This window comes from Marmota flaviventris, chromosome 9 (assembly GCF_047511675.1).
Source record: "Marmota flaviventris isolate mMarFla1 chromosome 9, mMarFla1.hap1, whole genome shotgun sequence".
Taxonomy (NCBI): domain Eukaryota; kingdom Metazoa; phylum Chordata; class Mammalia; order Rodentia; family Sciuridae; genus Marmota; species Marmota flaviventris.
In genome coordinates, this window is record NC_092506.1 from 12,168,714 (window position 1) to 12,194,488 (window position 25,775).

The 25,775-nt window shown below is 39.0% G+C and overlaps 1 protein-coding gene across 2 annotated transcripts; it reads right to left on the reverse strand.

Annotated features, from left to right (window-relative positions):
• Positions 1-2,986: 2,986 nt before the first annotated feature.
• Positions 2,987-15,819, reverse strand: Ms4a1 (membrane spanning 4-domains A1). 2 transcript variants are annotated; one of them, XM_027944085.2, is made up of 7 exons: positions 15,716-15,819; positions 10,222-10,387; positions 9,655-9,774; positions 8,324-8,380; positions 6,491-6,727; positions 5,649-5,750; positions 2,987-4,742 (listed from the first exon to the last, which is right to left on the reverse strand). In XM_027944085.2, the coding sequence occupies exons 2-7, from the start codon at positions 10,369-10,371 to the stop codon at positions 4,524-4,526; spliced, it is 885 nt and encodes a 294-aa protein (XP_027799886.1). In that variant the 5' UTR covers positions 10,372-10,387; positions 15,716-15,819; the 3' UTR covers positions 2,987-4,523. The 2 variants fall into 2 exon arrangements, with proteins under 2 accessions (XP_027799886.1, XP_027799885.1); XM_027944084.2 differs by having other exon boundaries at positions 2,987-4,745.
• Positions 15,820-25,775: the final 9,956 nt, after the last annotated feature.

Genomic DNA, 25,775 nt, shown 5'->3' on the forward strand with positions numbered 1-25,775 from the left:
TTGCTAGTAAGATGCAGATTAATGGATCCGAATACTATAAACTCCAGGAATACAGATATTTTATTCTGTTATTCACTGCAATATCCTCTGCCTTCAGAATAGTATTACAAGGTAGATACTCAACAAATATTTGTCAATTTGATAAATGAATGTGGCTTTGCACTTACCTGTGAGTGCAGGTTTTAGACCACCCACTATTCAGAGTAATCCCTTGCCCTGATTCTCATGCAAACCCCTGAATTGTCTTTTTTCCTTTTCTTTCCAATCAGATATCTCAAAAGCAGAGTCTGCTTTCACAGTTTGAATGCTTTCACATTACTGTTCATTTTCCAGTGTGTTACAGTCAGTCTTCTCTCACTAATACTTGCCTCAGACGGTTTCTCCTAATGCTGGCAATGACCTCCGAATTTCAGAATCCAGTAGTCTCAATTCTTCTTCAGGCTTTCTCAACATCACTGCCCTGCTGCTTCCTTGTCCTTTGAGACACTTGCCCTTCCTCAGATTCCAAGACAGGACGCTCTCTACGTCCCTCTCCTACTTTCTTAGATGTCTTCAGTTTCATCTTTAGTAGTTGCACTTTCTCTGACAGCTAAATGGGGACATCCTGAACAAAGTGTCACCGTCCACTGGGAACTCTCGTCCATCCCTGTAACTCAATCTAGCAACTTTAGGTGCCTAATTCATGTAACTCATTTTTAATTCTATTCTTTTTTTCCCCCCCTGATTTCCAAGCCTCATATCCAGGTGTGTGAGAAGTATTTAGTGGCAAATCTCCCTGCTACAGTCAAAAACCATAGAACTAGCCTACTCAGAGCTTGTGATCCAATCCCTGTGCCTGTGGCACTATTGGGAGGTGATTGAACCATTAGGAGGGGGGATCCAGTGGATGGAAGTAGGTCACTGGAGATGGGCACTTGAAGGGCATACTGGCGTCCTGGACTCTTCATCTCTACCATGAGGTGAAGGTCATGCCATAAGGTCAATAGCTTTCCTCTACCACATACTCCCCACAGTGATATTCTGCCCCAGCACAGGCCCAAACACAATGGAATAGTCAACCGTGAATTGAAACCCAGAGAACACGACCCTCCCCCACCCCCAGCTTTCTTCCTTTTAAGTTGATTTTCTTAGGTATTTTGTCAAAAGGACAAAAAACTGATTAGCGCACCATAGTAGATGCCTGATAGATATTTTATTAATGCCTCTTTTTCCACCCAGATAGAAATTCTAAGGAGATAATTTGCCTGTTTTTTTCTCACCATTTTGTGTTGCAGAATAGTCTGTGATCAGTAAATATGTTTCAATAAATGAATTAATGATTTTTCAATGATGGGTTCTGTCTTCCTTTAGGATTTTGTTCTCACTTGCAGCAGAATGCATACTTTTTTACTGGAAATTACAAGGGAAGAGATGAGTAGGGGCCAACCATGATTCCATAGGATAATCTTAAATTTGCTTTGACTTTTGCATTACATGATCCTAGCATATTCATTTTATACTGCTTGGTTCTGTAGTTCAAAATACATAATCAGGTTTGAATTAAAGGGAATCTCTTTAAGAATTGCAGACTTAACCTAGAAAAAAATTCATATTTGAGCCCCCATGAGTGTTCTAAGTTATTCACCAAGAATTTAAAACAAGTCGAATTCCATACATGATTTCACATGAAATTAATCTGAAGCTACCATTTCTGTGTATTGGATCTTTGAGAATTTCACTTCGACCGGTGAAATTAAAATTTGATTTTCCTGGATTTTAACAGATGACAATACTTCCTACTGGTAGACATGGACAAGGCTTGAATATGAAGCCACATTTTGAATAACAAGAAGAGAAAATACGTATCTTACTCAGTTTCTGCAGCTCCAACAGTGATTTGCAACACTTACAACAACAACACAAAAAAGAAAAAAAATAAGCAGAAAAAGGAAATACCGTAAGTAGCCAGTTATAGTGAACTAGTAGAATACTGAATTAATCTTGATTGACTCATTGAATATTAAGTTGCAATTTAAAAATGATGCTTGTGAGAATAAAGAAAATTATGACACATTGTTGCACATAAAAAGTAGATTATACTGTAACTACTAAAGTGATTGTAATTGCCTAAATTGTGTAGAACTATGAACTATGGTGATCAACCACTTAGTTTACTAGGGACTATCTTGGTTTTAACATTGAAAATCCTACATCCTAAGAAATCCTTCAGGCCTGAATAAACTGGGATGGATGATTACCTTATTGTGAATAAGGATTATTAAAAAGAAAGGAAAATTGAAAGGATGTAAGTCAATCTCCTAATCAGTGGGAGCAATTAATTTTTGAAATGTTTTATGGTTGTAAAATTCTTTATACAAAAGAAAAATGGAGAGGAAAAAACTAAAGCTATAGAATACATCTTTCACTTTAGGACAAAGCTTATTTTCTATTGGCCAATGTCATTTGATTCCATATTGATGAAAGGATAATTAGGAAGAAGGTTATGGCAACAATTTTCATTCTTCTTTTGGACATTGATGGTGTCTTATAAGGAGTTATGTGAATTCAGTAAAAACAATTACTTGAGATCATAAAAATGAGTAAAATAAAATTTCTAATTAAACCATGGGTTTGGAGAGGGGTCCTCATGTATATTTCAGAAGTGGGTAAAATAAGAAATAAAATCTTGTATTTTTTTGAGTTTTTTCTGACTTCATTATTGTTTTCAATGGGTCTGCCACTGCCATTCCCTTTTCTCTAATTAAAGCAGGAGCGATGGTCATGCATTCTGGTCATGCTGTGATTGCTGAGAGTGAGCAATACATTATTAACAACACAGTCCATGAAGATATACTCAGGATTTACAAATGTGCTGTCACAAATACTAATTACCTGACCCCTCACCATTCCAGTTCAGATTGAGTGTATGTGAATATGATGAACCCCCGTGGTCTGACATTTCAAGATTAAAGAAGGATGGGGAGATACTCACATGAGAATCACCTACTTCAGACAAGAACACAAAGCTTTATTCACTTACAGCTAATTTTGAAAACTTAGCATGGAAAAATGGTTAATCTCCTTTTTAAAAATTGTAATTACAGGAAATATCTTCCACAGATTGTCCTTAACAAAGTGGAAATATCACAGGAAATGAAAATTACCTTGTCCCAAACACCTACCACATTTGGAACTGGTAGATTACAGCTTTAGGTTGAAGGATGATCTCAATGTCTTCCTAGGTTAACATTCTTCCTAGGTAAGGTATTGTATCTCTGAACATGAACAGGAATTGAAAAGCAGGATGGCTTTTGCCTGAGACTTGGCACTTTAATTATGCTGTTTTCACACATGGTCTTCTTCCTGAGGATGTCTATGATACTTAGTGTCTGCATTATATAGTCTGCCAGCTAATTAAATACTTATGCCATAACTAGTTTTATGACTGTTGTGAATTTCTAAGGTTTTTATCCAAAGGGGTAAACTCTGATTCTGACTCTCTTTGTAACTCTCCTAACATCTTCTGGTCAGAGTAGCTTCTTGATAACAACTGATAACATGGCTCTGGTAATTTATGCAGACATTGCAGTCTGGTTGCTTTGAACATCACCAGGATTTGAGTATGAAGATCTGTGAATGAAACAAGGTTCTCAGGATTGCTAGCTGTGACTATGACAGGTACGTGTTCACCTCTTTGAATTACTTATAAAATAGGGATAAGCATTCTTTCTTGAAAATAGATAATTAAATGAAATTATTTTATGAAATAGTCACCTGTAAAGCATTCTATAAATACATGTTTTGATTATTACCTGAGATTTGAGTACTCATGGTATTTTCTCTAATCATTCTTTCTTCTTTTGCCTATAGGTTAAAAGGAGGGAGACAACGTAACCGAGGGTCAGAGTAGGAGTTGGGGAACTTTAAGAGACATGTTCAAATATAAGCTGTACTATTTGGACAATTAAGGGACTGGGTAGTGACCACTTAGAACTTCCCTAATGGAATGCTGATTCTCCAAGAATATGTCATGGCGTCAGCCCTGTGAGATATTGATGGATTGATTCTTTATTGCTTATCGTTATCATTTTATTTCCCTTAAAACAATGATACAAAAGGAACTTCAACAAAAAAATGTAGATGGGAAGGAGTTAAAGATAGCTTAAAGGAATGGCATGAGTCAGTCATGGATCTTTTCTACCAGATGCTGAGTCGTCCTGTTGCTAATGGAAAAAACAACTACAAAGCACTACTACTGAAAAGCCTAGCCAAGGGGAAACCTAGTGGGAAATCATGTTCTGCAGCACTTATTCTGCTTTTTTCCAATGTATGAAAGTTTCCCCAAACAAGAAATAGGACATCACAATCTATTACAATTCCCACATTTGCTGAATGTGCTAGAGATGGGGCTGTGGTCACTCCAGCAAAGACCAGATGGAAACATGGAGAACCAGTACAGAGTGCCTCAAGAAATGGGGTAACTATGTCTCTTAGAAGCTAAATACTAATGCTTAAAAGAGGCAGCAAAATCCAGAAGAAACAGTTTAAGGAAAGCTATCATTTTCTATTGGTGGGGATTCCTGATCATGGGGAGGTTCTGGAAAATTTATTTCTGTTTCTTCTCCTCCTTCTTCTTCTTGGACTGGAATAATTTCAATGTCTTCTTCATTCTTTGTTTGAGAAGGTACCTCAGTTAGCTCAACCACTTCTTCTTTTATTTCAATTGTCTGTTCTTTCTTGTCTTCAGCTGACAGAAGAACCACCTTCTAGAATACAAACAAATTTTTCTTGACCTTTACCATTGGCACCTCTCTCAATCATCTCTATACATATTTCTCAAAAGCCTTCAAGTTTTTAGGCTACTTATGTTGCTTACTATATGCCTCCCAACACCAGGATTAATTTTCTAGGTGGTGAAATCCTTATCAAGTCACTTATCAAAACTGAAGTCTGAGTAAATCCCCTGGGCTGCAGGCATTTGCCACTTTGCCTGGAATGATCACATAGCAGGGGAAAAGAACACTGCAGTAATAGAGGATTCAGACCCTGGTTCTAATTTGCCCTTAGTGGTTATAGTCCTGACAGAGCAATTTTCTCTCTCTGATCCTATTTTCCAAAACTGCACAATAAAGGGATTAATGATGATTTCTAAGCTCTGTTCCAAGTCTAATGGGTTGTGGTTCCAAAGCAGCTGTTACTAGATCTATCACTGGGATATTCATATTTCCCAACTTTGGAGCCTTTTTGGACCTACCTACAATTTTGGAAGAGAAAGTGGGAGAAATGGGTGGGAGGAAGAAAGGATTAAAGAGAAATGAAATAAAAGAACTAGTGATGTAATCTCCAACCATCCGTAAACATCAGGTATGGAATCATGACAGCAAGTGGAAGAAAAGGTTAGTGAGAAGGTTCACATATTATAGAACTATCCCTTCTGTCTAGCTATAGACATATTTCTAATTTCAAAGACAGTTTACTTCATTGCTAGCAGCTAGTGTTTTCTGCTCTCCAGAAATACAGCAAGACCTTTTTTTTTTTTTTTTTTTTTTTTTTTGGTGTGTGTGAAGTTCCCAGTTCCAAAGTCTCATTGGATCACATTATCCACATATGATCCTTTGTAGATGTGAATTTTTGAGAGGGGTGTTATGGACACAGTGGCTCCTACTTACAGCTTGGGGCCTGGAGCAGGATCTTTTCCACTCATTCTCAACAATGCCGGCAGTCACAAGTTTCTGGAAGAAGGCAAAGATCAGTAACACTGACAAAACGCCCTGAAAAATAATGGAAGAATGAAGGTGAGAATGTAATAATGGCACAGAGAGTATGTTTGGTGTTCTGTAAATGACTGATAACTAAAATCAAATAAATGATTAAAAGATCTGTTCTTTAGCTAAGTAATGACTCCCTGGGAAAACCATTAGTATGGAAGACAGTGACTTTATAACCTGAACCCTTAATGCAACTTCAGGCGTACAGCAGATGGTTAATGCATGTTGCTGACAGAAGAACTGTCAGTTGAATCATCAGTTTTAGGTAAGAAACAGTAAGTGCTGAGTCCTAAATTAAACTCTATTCAGCTTTCGGTGCAACCCTTCACAACTGAGGGATGAACATTTTTTCCCCTCAAACTCTGATATCTTAGGAATTTCTTCCATGTTTATATTAATAATTATGATAGATATTAACACCACAAATGACATTAATAATTAATGTTGAAACACTTAACACTTTTTATATTCCATACACTGTTCTAAGTGCTTTGCATATATTAACTCATTTATTCCTAAAAAAGAAAGAAAGACAGAAAGACAGAAAGAAAAGAAAATGCTATAAAATGACTGCTATCACTATCCTCATCTTACAGTTGAAACTGAGGCAGAGTATAGGTAAAATTCTTGCCAAAGCCACATTTGCAAAAATTAGCAGACTTAGACATTATAGATCTGGAGTTGATAATTGGAATAAAAATGACATATTTCTTCCCTGGAGAGAAATCCAATTTCACACTTACCAAGAACATGGATTGTATGCTGTAACAGTATTTTGTGGATGGAGAGTTTTCCTCAGAGGGATTAGTGGGTTTACAGTTGTATATGTCAATATATGACACAGGAGTTTTAATAATATTCAGACTCTCCATTTTTAAGAAATGTGAAATCGTAATATTGAGTATGTCCATGATCACAAGAATTATTCCAGAAATGGCAGCAAAGAGGCTCAATGAGTTCATTATTACTTTTGCTTGGACCTGAAACAGATAAACAGATCCGTTAACTATGTTTAACTTCCATTTGGGAATTATCAGTGAGGAATCCCAGATGTCATTTCTCTGACACCTAAAATTACCAGAGTTTTTTTCTAATTGGTTTTTAGCCCCATTGTCTCTATAAATAAAATCTACATTGTACATATACTGTATTTATGTAAATAAAAACTCAAGTATCTTGTTCCTTTTTTCAGTTTTCTCCATCTCATTTGATGATATGACCATCCATTCAGTTTATCAAGCCAAGCATCTAGGAATGATCTTTGATTCCTGTATTGCATAACCTTATACTTATTTTACTGGCACTCTCCTACCTACTAGGTATTTGATAAATATTTGTTGAATAAATGAAGATGAATGACACCTAGGAGGCAGAGGAGAGAGATTTTTGCATTACACTTAAGTATGGTACTATGGGTATAGGTTTGGAAGAAGCAAATAGCACCCTCCAGGACTGTGGTGTCAAAGAGAAGCAAGGAGTAGCAGCAGCAGCTATGACACCACTGCCTACTCCCTGTTGACATAGGATTCAATCCACCCTGGTCAACCATTTTTCAAGATACAGTTAGGGCTGGCGTCTCTGGGTAGTATAGGTGAGAGACAGTCAATGTGGATGTCCTGCCTTTCAGGGATGGTACAAGGTTGAAACAGGAAGATATATGTGACAAGTGCCACAGTGGCATGGGATTGTTGATGATGACTTTACAACACACACATTCTATCCCTGGCCATGTGATCTACAGAGGGCTACTCAGTGGGTCTGGCTGCATTTGGATAATAGAATAATTGATCTCCCCAAACTGAGTTTGTTAGACCACTTTTAGAGGGGACCCATCTCAGTTCACGCAACCCCCTCACTGACTTTACAAGTACTCGGACTTTACAAGTGACTTGGCTTAGTAAGTGCAAGTGTCGGGAGAGGCTTTTTTGAGAGGAAACTGGCTGTAAGCTCCTCGTCACCCATCCAGAATCAGGTGCTCCTCAGGGCAGAGTCTTCCTGGGTGTTTTTTTGTAAGTGTTATAAGAACAAGAGCACATGGAAGCTTCTAGCTTCTGAAATACTGTCACATGTTTCTCCATTCCATCCTCATACTGATTTCCCCTAGTAGACACAGGAATGGTAACCATTTCCTATGGTACCATCTCCATCTAGTAGGTGACACCTCAAGAGGTTCATAGAGAAACAGTCTTGCTCAAGATTATAACTTAAGATTCTAACTGAGCTAGAGCATGAATCAGTCATAATGTTGATGACGCAACTGTCCTCAGTGCTGGTCTAGAAGAAATGGCATGGCTTTCAAAAGGTCTGTTATTTTCACACAGCACTTAACGCTGACAAGATTTTAAGCACAGTCTTCATAGCTCTGCCTTTAGCTGTGCTTCTAAGGACATGCATAAAGTAGATCTCACTTTCAGGTTTTGCAGGAATGAAATGACAGCCAGCCTTGTGGAGGATCCTTTGCTTTTGAGAGTGGAGAGTCTGTGATTCCAAAGCTCTTTAAGGGTCCTTCCTTGTTTTCAACTGAGAAAACAGCTATTTCTCTGATGTGTGGGAAAGAAGGACATACGGTTACTTGCCAGACTCTTCCTGGAGGTTTTCTCTGCTGCTGCCAGGAGCGATCCAGAGGTAATATACTATAAGAAGAGAGGTGAGGTGGTGGGTTGGGGGAAGGGGGAGGGAGTGGGAGAGTTGGGAAAAGGGGGAGAGAGGGAGATCACATTTTAACATTGAGAACTGGTTGTAAAGAAGTCATGAACATTTCCAGCCATTTTCGCTGAACCATTAACCCATTTAATCAAGTGCATTCATTTCTCTTCAGTCATATTTCTTCCTTATTCAGGTTGGCCTATGTTCAGTCCATGTTATTCAACCACCTGGGAATGTGTAACTTGGAATATAGTAAGAGCAAAGAAAACCCACATTTTCTTGTTACTCAGTACACCAAGCAGATAGATATGCCTTAGTTTGTTTCTTCAAATTGAATAAAAAAGCAGCAGCAATAATAACACCACTACTCATTACTGGTGTAGATTGTAGTCAGCCCCAGACCACCATCTTTCAAGCTACAGTTAGGGCTGACGTCCCATGTAGCACAGGTGAGAGGGTATCAGTGTGAAGAAAAAGTTTGAGGAGTTTTCTTTTCCTTGTGTTTGTAACTTGTGAGAATGTTCTTTGGGGCCACAGTGATGCCCATGAGGTGTGAATGAACAGAGAAGGAAGAGTTGAATGTGAAGGCCCTTCATTAAAATGTCAGCTGCCCCCGGAAAGAACCGTGGTTGTTTCTCATCTTCCTTTCCTGATGTTCATGCTGCAAATCAGTGGGAATCTCTTATTCTAACTCATTTCTATTTGTTCTGAAATTCTCAACTCTGGTCTCACAGTGGCAGCCAGGAAAAGTGCCCTGGGGAAATAAACATCGATGCCCCATGCCATTCTCAGGTGGGATTTCAGGTTTGGAAAACCTGCAAATGACACAGCCCAAGGAAATGTTGCTGAACTCATAAAGGGAAATTTATTTGGGTTGGGACTAATTTCACCAGGTGCCATAGTAAGTAAACAATTATAGGGAAGAAGAGCAGAAGGGCGGACATGCTGCCTCTGGCTTTCCCAAACACCAAACATCGAGTGCCTCCTCACCTCCAGAATCGACTGACTGGGGAGGCCTAGCTTGGAACACTCTTTCTTCCCAGTGTGGGTCACACAGAGCATCTTTTTCTGAACTCATCTGAAGCATAACCACTAACCCTCAACCCTGGGAGCACACTCCCTCTGTTTAGCCAACCTCTCTTCCCACGGAACCAATAATCTATTTTCTGCCCATGCACTTTCCTCAGTACACAAATGGTCTACATTTTTTTTAGTATTTTTTTTCACCATTTTACAAGGGGTCATTATATTTTTCACTCACCAGAATGCCACCCCAGAGGGGATACCACACAGTCACACAGATGGGTGCATAGACCCCTGTGGGGATCAGCAGCAGCCCTCCCAGGGCCATGTGGAAGAGCCCATTCATGATCTGGACAGCCTGGGAGAGAAGAGGAGGAGGATGGTGGATGAAATCATCACTGTTGGCAGGCAAGGGAAGGTGGGAAGCCTTGGCTCTAACTTGGAACCCTGCCAGTTGCCTGTAGGAAGTAGCAGTGGTGCCAAGGATTTTGCCTTTTTCTTCTTCAGATACATTTTTCCCATCATATGAGGACATTTCCAGGAAACAAGCATTCTAGCAATAGACTGAGATGAAAGGCCCTTAAAGCTACATACTTCTAAACCAATGGTGACATCAGACCCCCTACAGTGACCCAGTTGATAACTTCTTTGGCACAACCCTGTGTGGACCTGCTGTGTCACACAGGGAGCATGCCAGGTCGGATAACACCCCTTCACTTTGGACTGAATCCCACACATGGCCTGTAGCATCCGCTTCTGTAGACCAGAGAAGCTCTAGATTTGGAGTGTAGGGTGACTGACTTACCCCCAAAGCCTTAGATTCCCTCATGAAGAAGCTTTGGGTGGGGCCCACCAGCGGCAGCGTCCCCTTGAGGTTTACTTTTGGAGCAGGTTGCATGGAGATAGGGCCCTTTGTAGGGAAAGTTCCACTCAAGGAATTTCTGGGTGTTGTCATTTTGTTCTCAAAATTCCTAAAATTAAAAACAGTAATAAAATAAGGAGAGCGAAGACCAGGTCTTTGATAATCTCCTGTCACGCATCTGAATGCTTCTCTCAGCCTTCCCTCTGTGTGTCTTTGAGGGTAGACAGCGCTCCTCCCTGCTGGCCTGGGATCTGAGGCAAGACCTACTACTGGGTTCTGAGAACCATCTGCAGGGGCTCTTGGGACACATGGGCCTAGGAGTCTCTGCCAGCATTCTCCACAACCTGGCTTGGGGCATACTTTACCTTAAAAGAAAGCTCCATGCATGTGTGTCCACATGTCACAGTTGTCTTCCTTCTTCTTCCTTTTTCCTAGTGCTGGGGTTCAACCCCAGGCCCTGTGCATACTAGGCCAGGCACCACCACCACGCTACACCCCAGCCCCATCCAAGACTTGTTTGTCTCTCAGTCCTGGATGCCTTTATTTATGCTTCACTATTGGAAAATGTACTTTCTACTGACTTCTGTTGCTTAGTTTCCCCTGCACATTGCAACAGGCCAGAGAACACAGTGAGGACTATCCTTAGAATCTGGAGGGGGCTCTAACTCTGTGACCTTGCGCAACTCATGTCAAGAAGGTTCTGTGATGCTGCATGCAAGACTGCAACCTCCTGAGTCTGATTGCCTGGGTTTAAATACTAATTCACCTATTTGCTCTGAGGTGTTTTAAATTCTTGGGGTCTCAGGTTCTTCAACTATAAAATGGGATCAATAATAATTGTTGTTTTATAGATTGCTGTAAGACTCAAATAGGTGCCTTTTCATGCAGATGTAGCTCAGATGTCATCTCTTCAGAGAAGCCTTCCCTGAACCTTCAACCTATAGTGCACACTCCTCTCCCTCACAACAACATGTTTTATTTGCTTCTTGGCATTTATCCTTGAGGGAGATTAGCTGTATTGTGTCTCTCTTCCCCAGAATGTAAGATCCAACAAAGTAGAGATTTTGTTCTGTCTTGGTCAGTATCTGTAATAATGCTTGAACTTAATACCAGGCACTGTGTCTCCTTTTTGTAGTTGTGAAATGGTGGCTCAGAAAATTAATCAATTTTCCTGAGGTCCTTTGGCAAGTATGGAATGAGCTGGAAGTTACTATGGTCCTCTCCAAAGGAGTAACAGTAGGGAGATAAAATATAGAGGCCATCAATTGTTTGGACCAAAGGAGATGATTTGACTATCATTGTTTTAATTTATCCTTGTTTGTCAGCTGCTTGATGAGAACTGTGTCTGTATTATTGGTGAGGTAATGTCTATAATGGCTATCATGGCTAACAGCAGCAGTGACCACGGATGGGTAGATGTTTTATTTTTCTCCTAAATAGTATATCACTAGGGCAACTCTATTTCTACAAATTCTTCAACAAATATTACTATAAAATAGCATCATATAAAAAATGACCATATATATATACATAAAACTAGAACCAGTCCACCTATTCCTAAGGATATTGTAGATTCTCACAGCTTTGCCTTATCATTAAAATAATTATACTTAATGACTTCCGTAGTATCCAACTCACAGTAATGCCAAAAGGTCAGCTGGTAGATTAGCAGGAGCTACTAACTAAACTGGTCAAAATGTGTTATAAATAGGATTTTATTTTTACAGGTACTATAATCAGCACTGATACTAAAATGAAGACTCAGTTGATCATGCACTACCCTATTTTATTACAGCAACTTCTGCAAATCTCTTCTGGTTTTTGAAGGTGCTGCCATTTCCATGTCTATTCACTAGAGATCTTACAGCCAATGCAGGTCTGGTTTGCATAATGACTTTTAGGTCCACTAACTCCATCATGTACTGAGAAGTTCAAAGCCACCTGACTTCCTCTGCCACTCAGAATAGCTTTGCATTTTTATCCTTTCCGCCCGCCTGGGTGCTTGTCTCTGAGGATGCACGTTCTGACTTTTCCCCCTCTGTGCCCTTCTGTCCATCTCCCTCCACTAGAATGTTTGCTTTTCCAAGAAATGGGTTCTTCCTTGCACCCACAGTCTCTTGCTCCATTTTTGGCATTACGCTGCAGAAACAGGTTCACCTCTGTTGCCTGTCACTGTTGTGATGATCTCTGTATAAATTTAGGACATAAGCTACCTTGCTCATTCTCAAACTATTGCTTTGAGAACATAAGATAATTTGCAATTGATAAGGTACCAAATATTCAAAAACCCTTTGTTATTACCAGATTGTTCTTATGACTAAAATGGGCTACCCTGCCCCCAGTCCCAAAGCTCCCTTTCTTAAGTCGGCCAATGTCCCAGCCATGACCCTCCATCTCCCTTTCCTTTACCCCTGCTTATTCAATCTTTGCACTCTGCTCTCTTCCTCCTGCTTCCTCACCACTTACTCCTCAGCGATTTGTGACTAGTTTCTGTTGGAGTCACTCCGCTGAAACTTCTCTGTTTAAAAAAAAAAAAATGTGTGGCAAAGTCAATGTCCCTTCTAAGCAACGTGCCTCAGATCACTTTAATTCCCCTATTTCCCAGGTTTCAAAAGTTGGAGCCAAATTTTACTCCATCTCCTTTATTTTCCTTTTCAACCAATGGCCAAATCATGCCATTTCTCCCTCTGCAAGTTATTTTGCATATGGACCTTTTTCTATATTCAAATATTCTATGAGTTTGGTTCTCATTTAGCAGAAAATTCTTTTTTTTTTTTTGTTCTGTAGATCAAACCCAGGGCTTCATGTAGGGCTGGTGCTCTACCACTGAGTCACATCCCAATCATTTCCTTTTTTTTTTTTTTTTAACTTTTATGTAAGATGCAACAATCTGCAAAATACAACAGAGTATATTCAAGATTTAAGTAAAAAATTACCTATTTTGTCTCTTTTTAAATTTTTTTTCAGGCAATAAACCCTAAATCCTTTTTTAAAAATTTGTTCTTATTACTTATACATGACAATAGAATGCATTTTGTTACATCATACATAAATGGAGTATAATTTCTCATTCTTCTGGTTGTACATGATGTAGAATCACACCAGTTGTGTAGTCATATATGTACACAGGGTACATGTCAGATTCGTTCTACATTATATATCTTTCTACCTCCATCTTCCCTTCACTCCCCTCTACCTAATGCAAAGTAACTCTATTGTTCCCTAGCTACATGCCCCTTATTGTGAATTATCATCCACATATCAGAGACATTCTCAGGAAAGGAAACAATCAATAATGCCAAGAGAGAGCCTACAGAATGGGAGAAAATCTTTACTACATGCACCTCAGATACAGCATTAATCTCCAGTATATATAAAGAACACAAAAAACAAATAACTGAATCAATAAATGGGCTAAGGAACTGAACAGACATTTCAGAGAAGAAGAAATGCAATCGATCAACAAATATATTTAAAAAATTTTCAACATCTCTAGCAACTAGAGAAATGCAAATGAAAACTACTCTAAGATTTCATCTCACTCCAGTCAGAATGGCAATTATCAAGAATATAAGCAACAATAAATGTTGTCGAGGATGTCAGGGGAAAGGTACACTCATACATTGCTGGTGGGACTGAAAATTGGTGCAACCACTTTGGAAAGGAGTATGGAGATTCCTCAGAAAACTTGGAATGGAACTACCATTTGACCCAGCTATCCCACTCCTTAGTTTATACCCAAAGGACTTAAAATCAACAAACTACAGTGATGCAATTTATAGAAGCTCAACTCAAAAGAGCTAAATTATGGAACCTCAACAGATGAATGGATAAAGAAAATGTGGTACATATACACAATGGAATATTATTCATCCTTAAAGGAGAATGAAATGATGGCATTTGCGAGTAAATGGATGGAGCTGGAGAATATCATGCTAAGTGAAATAAGCCCATCTAAAAAACTGAAGGCCAAATGTTTTCTCTGATATGCAGATGCTAATCATTTTCTTTTCTAATCTATTCTTCAGAGGCTCCTAGATCAAATTCTCTAAATCTCTGCTCAAGTCATGCTTTTCCTGAGCTTCAACTCTTGCTGACCTGTTACTGCCAACTAGAGAAACCCTCTCCAGGCCTCTCTAGAGCTTTACAGATCAGCTGCAAGGACTTCCAAAGCTCATGTCCACACCAGAGCCACCGGTCTGGACATGTCTTCTACCTTCTGGGAATCTTCTCCGTTTTGAAATGCTTCTCCCTCCCTCCCTCCCTCTTCAAGTTCTTTCAAACTCTGCTGTAGACATTCACACCCCCTGAGACTGTTGCTTTTTCTCTGCACCTGATTGCAAGAACTCCCCCTTCAGAGCCCACAGCTCTTAGCATTTGTCACATCTCATTCACTACTTTCATCCTAATATTTATTCTAACTCTTCTATGGAGTGTGAATTCCCTAAGGGAATTATCTCTCCCACCAGGATCACAAAGGGAACCTGCTTCTTGCATATTGTGAACTCAATGAAGTTTAAACTGAACATCAAGTTCAGTTACTTCCTCTGAGCAGGTTTGCGAAAGCTCAGGATGCAAGTTCAAAAGGTGACTAGTGAGATCAAGTCATTTTAAGGGATACCAGGAAAGGAAATCTCTCTCTCTCTCTCTCTCTCTCTCTCTCTCTCTCTCTCTCTCACACACACACACACACACACACACACACACCCCTTCCAGGAAACCATTATGACAATGTTAAAATTATTACTTGCTGCTGTCAATAGAGCTTCCTCCTGTCTCTAGGGCCCACTCCTAATCCTGGCTTCTTAGGTTATAGATTGGAGGTGGGATTTTGTAGCCAACATCCTCTGCAGAAATGTTAGCTGAGGAGGTTTAATGTCACCAAAGTGTACTAATATTTAACAATATATCTTTGAAGACAAAAGCATTTAAAGCAAAATTCATGGAGATATTTTCACAGGACTGTGATTGATCATTTTCTTATTTGATAGCAGGCAGTCCTATACACTTCTGTATTTTAGTTTATCCAATCTTCATAATGTGAGGAGAATTTCTATTGGTCCCATTTTATGGATGAGGAAGCCAAGGCACATAGAGGTTTAGCAATTGGCCTAAGGTAGAAAGAAGGCTTGCAGGAGGCAGAGCTCCAGCTTAAACCCCGTAGGTTAGAAGCCGTGCTTTAAGGTACATGCTCCAATCTGCCACTTTTGTAGAGTGACTCTGAGTTGGTTGTCCATAGTAGTTCTGGAGAGAGAGAGAGTAGCTAAGGGTGTGGGCGAGCAGCAAGCCTTGAAATCACCCTGGCTTAAATCAAGATGCCATGACGAAGCCTGACAAGAGAAGCCCTAGAGTTAAAACAGAATCTCTACTCTTTAAGATCATCTTATGCCTTATCACCTCCCTGTAGTCACTTAATCAAAGGAAACGGATTTCTTACCTGGCTCTTCAGGGCTCAAGGGCTGATGTGAATGCCTGCCGCTGGGTTCAATCCTTGCTTTGATTTCTCAAGAATCGAGGCCTGGGGGTGGTACTTCTAACAGAAATCAGGTGACAGGAAATCAGTAGCTTCTGCTACCTTGAGTTTTGCTCCAATTATTTAGGTTTGATATAAACTGACCAGAGCCAAAGGAGATACAAAAAAAGTTTCTGCTTCACCAGGAGGTTTCACTTCCTGAAAAACACCCCAGGGGACCGCCTGGTACCCTTCATGGTACCTCAATTAGAAGAACTTTTGCAGCCCCCACCCTGTGAGCAGGTGTGGACGGTGGGTCCCTAGGGAAAGAAGGGCTCTAGAAATTCTCCAAAGATAGGCTTTAGGGCTGCCTTTTGCCCTCATGTTTCACTTTTATCGGTGAGTAGGTGGGGAGGAGGTATCCATGCGGAGAATCAAGAATTATTGTGCACATACACTTGGGAGTGCTGTACTTTTGTTTCCCAAACATTGGCCTCATTTGCTCACGTTGAGGGTTTTTGCAGACCCTATATGTCTTATATCAAATTTAGCAGAAATGGCCTAAGAATACTATATGGTGCCCAGAAGCTTAAATCCATATTTGGGGATATAAATTGAAATAGTACTTTTTGCATGGATCTGGCTTTTTTCAGGATGATGCATGGCCATCAAGCTTGGTGCTAGATCAAATGGAGAACTGGTGGAAATTGGTGGCACCAGGAAACTCATTTGGGAGATGAATCAAGGAAAGATTTGCTTAAAGGTATTATCACCCCTCATATCCATATATAATCTTTATGTTCATAAGTTGGATTTTTAGTCACTCTTGAATGTCTGTGTATATTGCTTTATTTCATCAGAAACACAGAGCTATAGTTAGCTAATTATTCATTTAACCTAAGGGGTTGAAATATGGCAGCTGTTGAGTAGTTTTAGGTTCATACCTCTCTCCATTCTTCTTCTGCCTCTCTTTTCTTTAAGATGGTTAGAACATAGGGTAAGATTCCAAGTGGGTCTGTACGTATCGGCTGGTGATAGGAATGATAATTACATAATGTCTGAATCTGTTTTGAGGCTGCTGTAACAGAATACCCGAGACTATGAGGTAGTAACTGTAACCTATGAGGAACAGAGATTTATTTCTTACAGTTTAGAAGGCTGGAAAGTCCAAGGTCAAGGGCCCTATATCATCTGACAAGGGCCTTTGGTCTGTGTTATTTCCTGGTAGAAGGCATCAGGGCAGGGGTGGGTGCATGCATGTAAGAGTGTGGAAAGGGGCTGAACTCATCCTTTTATCAGGAACCTACACCTGTAATAACTAACCCATTCCCATGATTGTGGCATTAATCCGTCCATGAGGGCTGAGCCCTTGCAACCTAATTACCTCTGGAAGTTCCCACCTCTGAACATTGTTGCATTACGGATTAATCTTCCAACACATGAACTTTGGAGGACACATTCAGATAGCCTGCAGCATGTGGGGTCCGAATTGTGGATGATCCTGAGGCTTAATGTTGGAGTCCAGGACAGCTGGCTGGTTAGAGGTGTGTGTCTTCATTTTAGTGAGTGTGCGATCAGGGTCAGGAAGTGGCCAATGTGTGGCCTCAAAGAGGTTTGAGTTTAGTTTGTGCAACCTAGTCTTTGGCATTTTTCCCCCTCGGGTTAAGCCCTTTTCTTCCCCCATCGGTCTTGGGTTGTTTGTTATTTTGATCTTCGTGGCCAATGAGAAAACAGATGGCTGTATGGGTGGTGCATCCTAAATGAACTTGAATTAATTTTATACAAATAAAAAAACCTTTCATTTTGCCGTTGCTAGTTTGGACGGATGGTCCTTTCAGTGCTTGAGTGTGCTGAACTTCCCACTTACACTCAGGGCTTATCAATAGCATCTTCTTGGATCTGTCACTTTCTTCCCTTTGAATGTTTGAGGATATTTTGCTGCTGCATAGTATTCTATTACACATTTAAAAGTATTTCTTTGAATTAGCCTCTTGTCATTACCTACCAGTCTTCTCATTTCTAAAAAAAAAAAAAAAACTACTTCATGAAGTTAACTTAAAATTACACCAATTTTATTTAGTGTTTGCCTGATATGAATTTTTCTTCTATTTATTCCCCTATCTCCTATTACTTGTGTCCTTTCCTTACTCAGCCCTTGGTCTCCATGTCCCTTGAAAGCAGGGATAGTTTTTCTATTGCATGATGAGACTAACTGCTCTCCTGTGGCCACCCGATATTAGGAAGTAACAATACTACCAACTTCTCAGCAAGGCCCGGGCGTCCAGGAGTATCTGCTGTTGGAAGGGTTTTATTTCAGAGCATTGGTAAGGGAGATACAGGGTCCCTTAGAAATGAGGCAAAATACCTAACTGAAAATAGAATTTAGTTACAGATCATAAAATCCCAATGTTGTGCTTATAATTCGTACTAAGGAAAGTATAAATTCAAGTATTTAAGAGCTTTATAGTTCCTTCTGTCCTGTAGGACTACTTTATATTGTTCACAGTAAGTAACATTAATTGAATACCTACTTATATGCCAAGCACCACCCATGGAAAAGTATCATAACATGTATTGTAGAGATTCTGTTTGATAATTGCAGAAACTATAGTTCAGGAAAAGAGGAAAACTGGCCCCAAATCACAGTTAGTAAATCACCTAATAACTGATGTTTCAAGAGCAGGAGAATCACAATTATGTGTTTAAAAAAACCTACTATTAGCCAGGTGTGGTGAGGCATGCCTGTAATCACAGCAGTCAGAAGGCTGAGATAGGAGGATGGTGAGTTCAAAGCCAGCCTCAGCAACAGTGAGACACTAGGCAACTCAGTGAGACCCTGTCTTTAAATAAAATACAAAATAGGGCTGGGGATGTGGCTTAGTGATTGAGTGCCTCTGAGTTCAATCCCCAGCACCAAAAAACAAAACAAAACAAAAAAATTACTATTTATGAAGCGAAGTTCTAGATACTGATAAAAACCATTTCACATATTTCATTTAGGGGTCACAGCAAACCCACTAGGTAGACATTATTATTACTGCATATTATTCTAGGAATTTAAAGCACATAAAGTTTAAATATCTGGTTCAAGACACAGTTTTATGGGGCAAAACCAATATTTAAATCTAGGTCTGACTTAAAAACCATTATCTTTACCTGCCGGGGGTTCAACCTTAAATATTTCTCACACCTCACCCATCTGAACATCACTCAGTTGCCAAAATATTTTTTATCAGATCCTCACCTCCTGGAAAATTTTTTAAAAATGGACCGTTTTTTCCTCCTGCCATTTCCCTGTCATTCACCTTCATACCCATATCTATAGACACAGCCTGTGAATTTATTTTCTTTGAGTATGCTAAATTTTTTGTTTGCTCAAAGCCCATGTGAGCGTAAGATAATGGGATTTGGAGTTAGGCAATCTTGATTCAAATCCTGGTTCTAAATCATACTCCCTTTGTGATCTCAGAAAAGTTAGCTACTTAGAATGTGGGTTTCACGTCCCTGACAAAGGCTCAGCTAGCTCAGAGGGCTGTCAGGACAACTGAGATGGCACAGGCAGATCCCTAATGTCCAGAAGATATCGTCAGCAGAAGGCAGTGATTCCGGAAGTGTGGTCTGGGAATTTCCTGGGGTCCTCAAGACACTTTTAGGGGGCCCATGAGCTCAAAGCTATTTTCATGTTAATACTAGAACTTATTTCCATTGTTCATAGGATTGCAATAGGGCACCCCATAGGCTCCAGAACCCATACATCAGAGTGAATGCAAAAGCCACGATGAGAATCCAGTTGCCTTCCATTGTGCCGGAGTAAAGCAATAGTTTCCAAATTTTGCTCTGCATTGAAATCCTTTGTAAATCTTTTTAAAAAAAGACTGATGCCTGGCTCTCACCACATTCAGATCCAATTGGCTTGTATTTGCATTTGGTGAACGGGAATTTATGAAAGTTCCTCAGATGATTTGAATATTCAGTTGAGTCTAGGAACCATTGCATTAAAGAGCTTACTGAAAACAGAAATCAATATCATCCTCCCTACTAATTATTTTGAAAAATATACTTTAAGAAAAAATTTATTTCCTTTATAATTTTTAAAGGTATGAAGTGATCCTGAGACCAAAAACCTTAGCAGAGATTGGTGTACAGATTAAGACCTCTACACTCTGCAGCCAGACGACCACTGAAAGCTTTGTGACTTTGAGAAAATTACATACTTTTTCTGTTCTTCAGCTTCCTTGTTTGGGTATAATATTAAAATTCACTTCTTTTGTGAGACAAAATGAGCAACGGGTGAAGCATGCTAAGTTCTAGCATGAAGCCTGGAGCACCACAGTGGCTCAATAAATATTTGTTTTCTTTGTTTTTATCGTTACCATTCTAGTTGGTCAGCTTACTGCACGGATGATCTTTCAGCATCAACATATATTTTGTGGGCCAAACCATTTTTGCCTCTAACTCATCTTCCCGCAAAATAGAGTAGGAATCACGGGACAGAACCTTAGAGAAACTGGCAGATTTTTCTGAATCAGAAAAGTTAGAGAACTTGGTCACCCTGACCTGGGGCTTTGGTTTGAACCTTTGCTTGTCTTGGGGCAACAGCACTCTTGCTGTCCTGTAGGTGAAAGAATGCATGAAGGACAGCTGATGGCACCGAGGTGTGGAGAGGGGAGATGCCCTGGCCAAGAGGCAGGCAGTGTTTGAGTGCCAATGTGTGTCCTCACAGCCACCCTCCCTTTGAGTCACAGAGTTGGCAGCCTGAAGATTTTATGTTCCTTTGGGGCAGAGCTCATCTCTCGGTAATAATATTGTAACACATTTTATTCTCACAGTGCTAGAAACGACAGTCCTAAAAGTCATGATCTTCTTCTGAGTGGAATCCACAAATTGAGATAGACAGAGAAATGAGTAATTCGATAACGTTGAGGATCATCAACATGGTGAATATTCCCTGAAACACAGAAGATAAAGAAGAGTCATCATATTCGCATATTATTTTTTTTCTGATTAGAACGAGGCAGTAATGCCTATGTAATAATCCCCCCCCCATTTCTCAAGTATTTCTCATGCTTTGGAATTAAGTCAGCGGAGAATCCTGAGAGTATACAGTTATTTCATCATAGCATAACACAGGATAGTATAAATCATACATTTTCTAAATTATGCATAGGCAATACTCAATTTCATAAATATATCAAATACAAAAATATATGCAAAAAGTGATCTATTAAAGGAGAAAGAAAGAAGGTGGTAGAGATAGCAAAAGGAATAAAAAACAGAAAGCCTTAACCCAGTCAGTGAATTAATACCCTGGTAGGAATTAACTGAGTGGTAACTGAAGGTGGGTAGGGTGTGGCTAGAAGAGGTGAATATTGGGGAGCATGGCTTAGGGGTATATATCTTGTAGCAAGTGGAGATCTCTCTCTGCTTCCTGATCATCATGCGAGCCACTTCCCTCTGCCACACTCTTCTGCCATGATCCTCACCTTGAACCCTGAGGAATGGAGCCGCTGACTCTCTGAGACCTCTGAGACTGGGAGCCCCCAGATTAACTTTTCCTACACTATAATTGTGCTGGTTGGGTCTTTTAGTCACAGCAAGTAAGTGCATGACTAAGAGGGACACACACTTTGTCATAGCCCAGAGGCTGGACACAGGGGCTGTGCCAGCCAAGGTGTGTCGTCTTCTGGGAGCCGAATCTTACACTCAAGTTGCAAAGGTTAATACAACAACATTCTGTTCTTCAACCAGGTTTTTCTACTGCATTTTTAAATGACTATTTTAGAGCCACATGTTTTTAATGGCCAGATAATGTACAAAACCCATAATTATAGGTGGTTTACTTGCTGTGGAGGTGAATATCAGGGTTAAAAGGTATATGCATCTTTCATAAGAGTAAACGCTATCTCCTCTCTTTCTAAAAGGGTATAAACATCTTATATTTCTATTGCTGATACATAAGATCATCCTATTCACCATGTCTCTGCCAGTAATAAGTGTGATATCTCTTTAATTATTTCTATCTCTTAAATTATTTCTAATGAATGTAAATATTAGTCCATTGTTAATACATATGTCATTTCCCTGGTTACTAGTGAATTTAAGTTGCTTTTGTATAAACTCCTTCCCTTTTTAGTAATGTTTTTGACTTTTTTCTTGAGTTATATGTACTCTGTACATAAAAATATAAAACTGTTATCTGCTTTAAAAATATTTTCTAATATTTTTAGCATTAGAGTTTACAAATAAAGAAGTACATTCTATCTATCTATCTATCTATCTATCTATCTATCTATCTATCTATCTATCTATCTATCTATCTATCATCTGTTTGCTTTCTATAACAAGATACAGCACATTGCCATCACTCCAGTAAGGTCTCTGTTTTCTCCCTGTCAATCCTCCTACATCACCTAGAGGATCCTCTCCTCTGAATTTCTGAGATCATTTATTACATTTGCCTGTTCATTTTTGTATCTGAAATTGTGTGTTTAACATAATGGATTGAGCGGATAGGAAAAGGAAAGACAGTGGAATGAATCTGACAAAATTTTTCCATGAACATGTATGAATCCACCAGCAGGTACAGCCACAAGAATGGGCTCCTAACTAGAATAAGACATATTCCATGCTTGTATAATTACATCAAAATGGATTCTACTGTCATGGTTCTAAAAAGAACCAATAAAAAACCATAAGGGATTGAAATTCATCCGTGTTGATCCATGTATCAGTAAGTCATTCTTTTTTCTTGCTGAGAGATACTCTGTTATTTGAATAATCACCACTTGTTGAGCTTGTTTGCTGTTGATGGACATTTGAATTTCTCCTGTTTTCACTTTGATGAACAGAGTTGCTGTGAATATTCTCATGCATGAGACATAAAATAGGTGTATTTTACCTTGTTAAAAACTGCTAAATAGTTTTCCAAGGTGAACTGCTCATTTTGCCCCCCACCAAAAATATGTAAGACTTCCAGCTGCTTCACATTCCTGCTGACACTTGGTATTGCCAGTATTTTTAATTAAGATCATTCTGATGTGTACACAGTAGTATCTCATTGTGATTTTAATTTGTGCTTCTCTGAGGACTAATGGCATTAAACACATTTTCACATGCTCACTAGCCATCTGTCTATCTTCTTTCTGATGGGCTTGTGAAAGCCTTTCTCATTTTAACTTTTACCAGTTGATTACTAATTTTCAAGAGTGTATTCCTGAGATGGGTCATTTGTTAGATACACATATTGGGAAAAATTTCCTCCACTCTGTGACTTGATTTCCACTATCTTAATGATGACTTTGATGAAGAAGTTTTAGTTTGTTTGCTCCTGTTACTTAATTTTTAAAAAAGCATTCCTATTTATTTATTTATTCTTCTATGGTTAGTTTCTTTCATGCTCTGAGTACCCCCAGTCATGAAAATGTTCTCCTAAATCCTCTCTCCCTGTCTAGAAGCTTTATAGTTTTCTGTTTCACATTTAGGTCTATTACTGATAGATTTTTGAATGTGAAATCAACTGTACTTCTGGTTTTAACTGAGTAGCCTGTGATGAATTCTCATGTGTATCACTCAATTTGGTTCCTCATCTTTTATCTCAGATGTCTACACAAGATTAATAAAAGAGAACTTCCTATAATTGTCTTATTCTTAGCAATGTTCTTGTCATATTTTAGTGTCAAAGATTGTGACAGCACCATATAAGTACTTGTTCAAGTTACCATTACTCCTTTTCTAAATATGTGAAGGAACTAATCTGCTCCTGGATTGATTTTTTTTCTTTCTTTTTTTTGGGGGGGGGGATAAAGTTTTAAATTATAGATTTGAATCTTTATTAAAGAATTATCAGATGTTCTCTTTTCTCCTTTGCTGTGACAGGTGGGTTTGACATAATTTGGGTCGTTGGGCTTTTATAAGGCATTTGTGAATTTCGTCTGCAGCGTCAGATTATTTTTATAATATTGTTCATGATGACCTCGTGTGTTAATGGATGTTGTGTTTGTAGTGATGCACCTTTGTTAGTTCCTGATATTGTTTGTGTTTTCTCTTTTTTCTCGATTAATTAGCAAGGTTTTATCAATTTTTTAATCTCTTCAAAACATCAGTCTTTTAGTTTTATTCCTCTGTCTAGCGTGTTTCATATTTCATTAGTTTTTAATCTGATCTTTGTTATCTTTATCCTTTTTCATTTTCTATAAATTTAATTGTTTTTCCCTATGTGGTCTGATTTCAGTTTTGTGAAGTGTGGCTTCTTTCCTTTATCCTTGGATTCAGGGTGTATTATTCTTGCACAAATGAAATCCTGGGGTATTTGCCAGTCTTTCCTACTCTTTCTTGGTGGACCTTGAACACATGCTTGTGTACCCCAGCCCTGCCCAACTGCTGGAGTCTCTGCTCGGCCTTGCAGTCTCCTAGCTTCCTATTAGCCTGGCTTCTGATTTGGTACCCTGTAAATCTTAGGAGTCAGCAAATACCTCAAGGAGAAAAGTGGTAGAGAACACTGGCTTTGTGTGGACAATTCTTGACATGATCCTTGCTCCTCAGATCCTAGTCACTGTGGTTTCCTTGTCTGCATTCCAACAGCCAGGTGTTTTTAATATGTTAATCAGTTTTAAAGTGGTTGTGCCTGTAATCCCAGTGATTCTTGCAAGGCTGAGATAAGAGGATCTAAAGTTTGAGGCCAGCCTCAGCCATTTAGCGAGACCCTAAGAAATTTAGCAAGACCCTGTCTCAAAATTAAAAAAAAAAAAAATGAAAAAAAGGCTGGGGATGTGGTTTGGTGGTAAAGTATCTCAGGATTCCATCCCTAGTACCAAAACAAAACAAACAAACAAACAAAACCCAAAACAAACGAACAAAAAAACACCTCTCCTAAGAGAGGTGTCCTGATTCTACTCTATAATAACCAGAAGTGGAAAAAAGAAAATAAATTACGTATTTTTAGCATTTTCCAAAAAACATTGTTGACTATTTTGATCTTTACTAGTATGTGCATGATTTCTTTTCTCTCTTTTTCTCTAATGTATGCTCTTGCTTTTGAGGGGTGGGGTGGAGGGGGAGTAATTTTCTGTCTTTTTTCTAATTCTCAATGGTTGGGCAATAAATTTTTACACGTTTCCTATTTTATAGTACCTACCTTTCAAGGTACTGTGAATTGCCTCAATAGTTGTGCTTATCTCTTGCCCACAAGTTTTTTGATCTTTCCCTTTACAGCATTGTCATATTTCCATTATGATTTCTTCCCTGGCTCCCACATCATTTGGAAGCATCTTAATACATAGTCACATAGGGGTTTTGAGGTTATTATTATTGCTCAAGTTTTATTGCATAGAACATATACTATTTGGCTTCAAATTTGGTGTTAATCTAGAATGATTTTATTTTTTAATGTGTGCTTATTTTCCTTTTCTTGTATGTTCTACAAAAATGTGCATTATGTTGAGTATAGTATTCTAAGTATATTAGGTCTACGTTTATTTTTTTTGTCTTGTTTTTTGTTTGTTTGTTTTGGTACTGGGTGCTTCCTTACCACTGAGCTATATCCCCAGCCCCTACCTACCCCTTTTTAAGAAATGCTAAGTTCTCACTAAGTTTCATAGGACCTCACTAAGTTGCTGAGGCTGGCCTTGAACTTGCAATCCTCCTGCCTCCGCTTCCCCAGACGCTGGGATTACAGGTCTGTGCCAATGTGCTCATCGAGGTTCTTACTTTTGATGATACTGTATACTTTAAAACATACTTAGCTTACCAAAGTGTAAAGTTTATAAAATCTTTATTCTCCGCTCAGATAACACTATTACGTTTACCTTTAGCAAATATAAATAGAAGAAATGCCATTTGCCCCTTACTCATATATTAGTATTTTCTGGTATTTTAAACATGTCCTTATAGTTTAATCTTAGTACTTGTAATTATTACTACTTTCTATAAGCAATATCCAGTTACATTTGTTCACATATTCATGGCATTTCTTGATCTTAGTTCTTTCTTGCATCTTGTGCTGGTTTTTATTTTTTCCTATTTGGAGTTCATTCTTTTGTGTGTGTGT

What these genes read in the sequence shown, in the direction of transcription:
- Ms4a1 (XM_027944084.2), bottom strand. Translation starts at nt 10,371, where the DNA reads ATGACAACACCCAGAAATTCCTTGAGTGGAACTTTCCCTACAAAGGGC. An exon ending in GGGAATCTAAGGCTTTGGGG is followed by an intron (nt 9,775 to 10,221) that starts GTAAGTCAGTCA and finishes CTTCTCTCCCAG; the next exon opens with GCTGTCCAGATCATGAATGG. An exon ending in AAACCTCCAGGAAGAGTCTG is followed by an intron (nt 6,728 to 8,323) that starts GCAAGTAACCGT and finishes TATCTGTTTCAG; the next exon opens with GTCCAAGCAAAAGTAATAAT.